This window comes from Manacus vitellinus, unplaced genomic scaffold (assembly GCF_001715985.3).
Source record: "Manacus vitellinus isolate BGI_N305 unplaced genomic scaffold, ASM171598v3 scaffold_64_pilon, whole genome shotgun sequence".
Classification (NCBI taxonomy): domain Eukaryota; kingdom Metazoa; phylum Chordata; class Aves; order Passeriformes; family Pipridae; genus Manacus; species Manacus vitellinus.
Genome location: NW_021940718.1, coordinates 311,545 through 312,806, shown reverse-complemented (window position 1 = coordinate 312,806; position 1,262 = coordinate 311,545). Strand labels below are relative to the sequence as shown.

The window sequence follows — 1,262 nt, the reverse complement described above, 5'->3', positions numbered from 1 at the left end:
GGCAACGTCCCCCCAGCCCACGGAATCACGCCGCGATGTCCTGAGTTGGAAGGGACCCATTGGAAGGGACCCGCACGGATCATGGAGTCCAGCCTGGGAGCCCCTTCCCTGCGTTTCCCCTCCCTCCCTGTGGCCCAGGGGGGCCCAGATGGTGCCTTCGGGGTCTGGCGGTGCTGCGTGGCCGCGTCCCCTCGGCCTCCCCGGGCTGAGTGTTTCATAAACAGCGCGGGGAAGGCGAGGGCGGCCCACATAATACGCTCCATATGGGCTTTATTTATAGTTTCCATCCGCTCTCGTAGGCTAATTAAAACCATTGAGGCAATCAGCGAAATTCTCCAGGACCTCAAGTACGATTCGGAAGAAGTTGAGTGATGGGTGTCCCCGTGGGAACGGCTGGAGGGGCCGGCTGGTGGAACGGGGGCCCCGCTCGCCCCCCACCCGCTCCCGGTGCAGCCGCCCAGGCACCTTGGCAAGGTGGGCATCGTCCTCTCGACCCCTTTTCTTGAGCACGGGCTGGAAGGGGTAGAGAAACCCCCCTCCTAGGAGAAGTGGGGTGCCCCTAAATCCTGAGTATCCCTCAGCAGAGGGGTCTGGCACGGGGCTGGTTCCCCTCCACGGGGCTGTGCCAAAGGAAAACCACAACCTGCAGTGCCAATGGGCTGTCTTGCTTTGGCTCCCATCGAGGTGGGCACTGCCTGTGCTGCCCACTGGAAGCCCAGGGGCAGCAGCCCCCCCCAAACCACATCCTGGGGATCAACTGTGCCCCCAACCCCATGGCGGTTTTGGTTCTCCACAAGCGCCTTTTTTTACGGTCATCCAAAATAAACCTGTCCCTGTGGAGCTGGGCTGAGTGGTGTGATCTGAAGGGGTCATATGGCCCCCCTCTGCCACAGTGCCACCCCTTCCAGCTTGGCTTGGTCCCCTGGGAGCCCCGGGATGGGGTGACAAGGGCCACGGGCCCCATTTGGCTGCCCGCTGCATCCCCGTCCCCGCGCAGCGCTGCCGCTCCGCTGACGCAGACCCCGGTGGGGTTTCAGAGGTTTATTGGCATTAAGCTTAAATCTGTTCCTAATTGACTGAAATGGAACCAAAATAAGGCTGGTTTGAATCAAAATTGGAGCAGGCACTGGGCAAACCCCAGCAGCCTCCAACCAGCCCGCGTGGCTCCCCGAGGATGGAGCCCTCCCCGTGCACCCGCACGCGGACCCCCGGGGAGAAAACGGCCAGAATCGCTTCCCGGGGGGCACTGCGGCGAGGCTGGG

General features: G+C 62.7%; 1 protein-coding gene across 1 annotated transcript in view; it reads right to left on the bottom strand.

Annotated features, from left to right (window-relative positions):
- Positions 1-300: 300 nt before the first annotated feature.
- Positions 301-1,262, bottom strand: part of CRLF1 (cytokine receptor like factor 1) — a 4,236-nt gene continuing 3,274 nt past the window's right edge. Inside the window, exon 6 of the mRNA XM_029963854.1 lies at positions 301-539. Within this exon, the coding sequence (XP_029819714.1) occupies positions 301-539 (239 nt within the window). The remainder of the gene's footprint in view (positions 540-1,262) is intronic.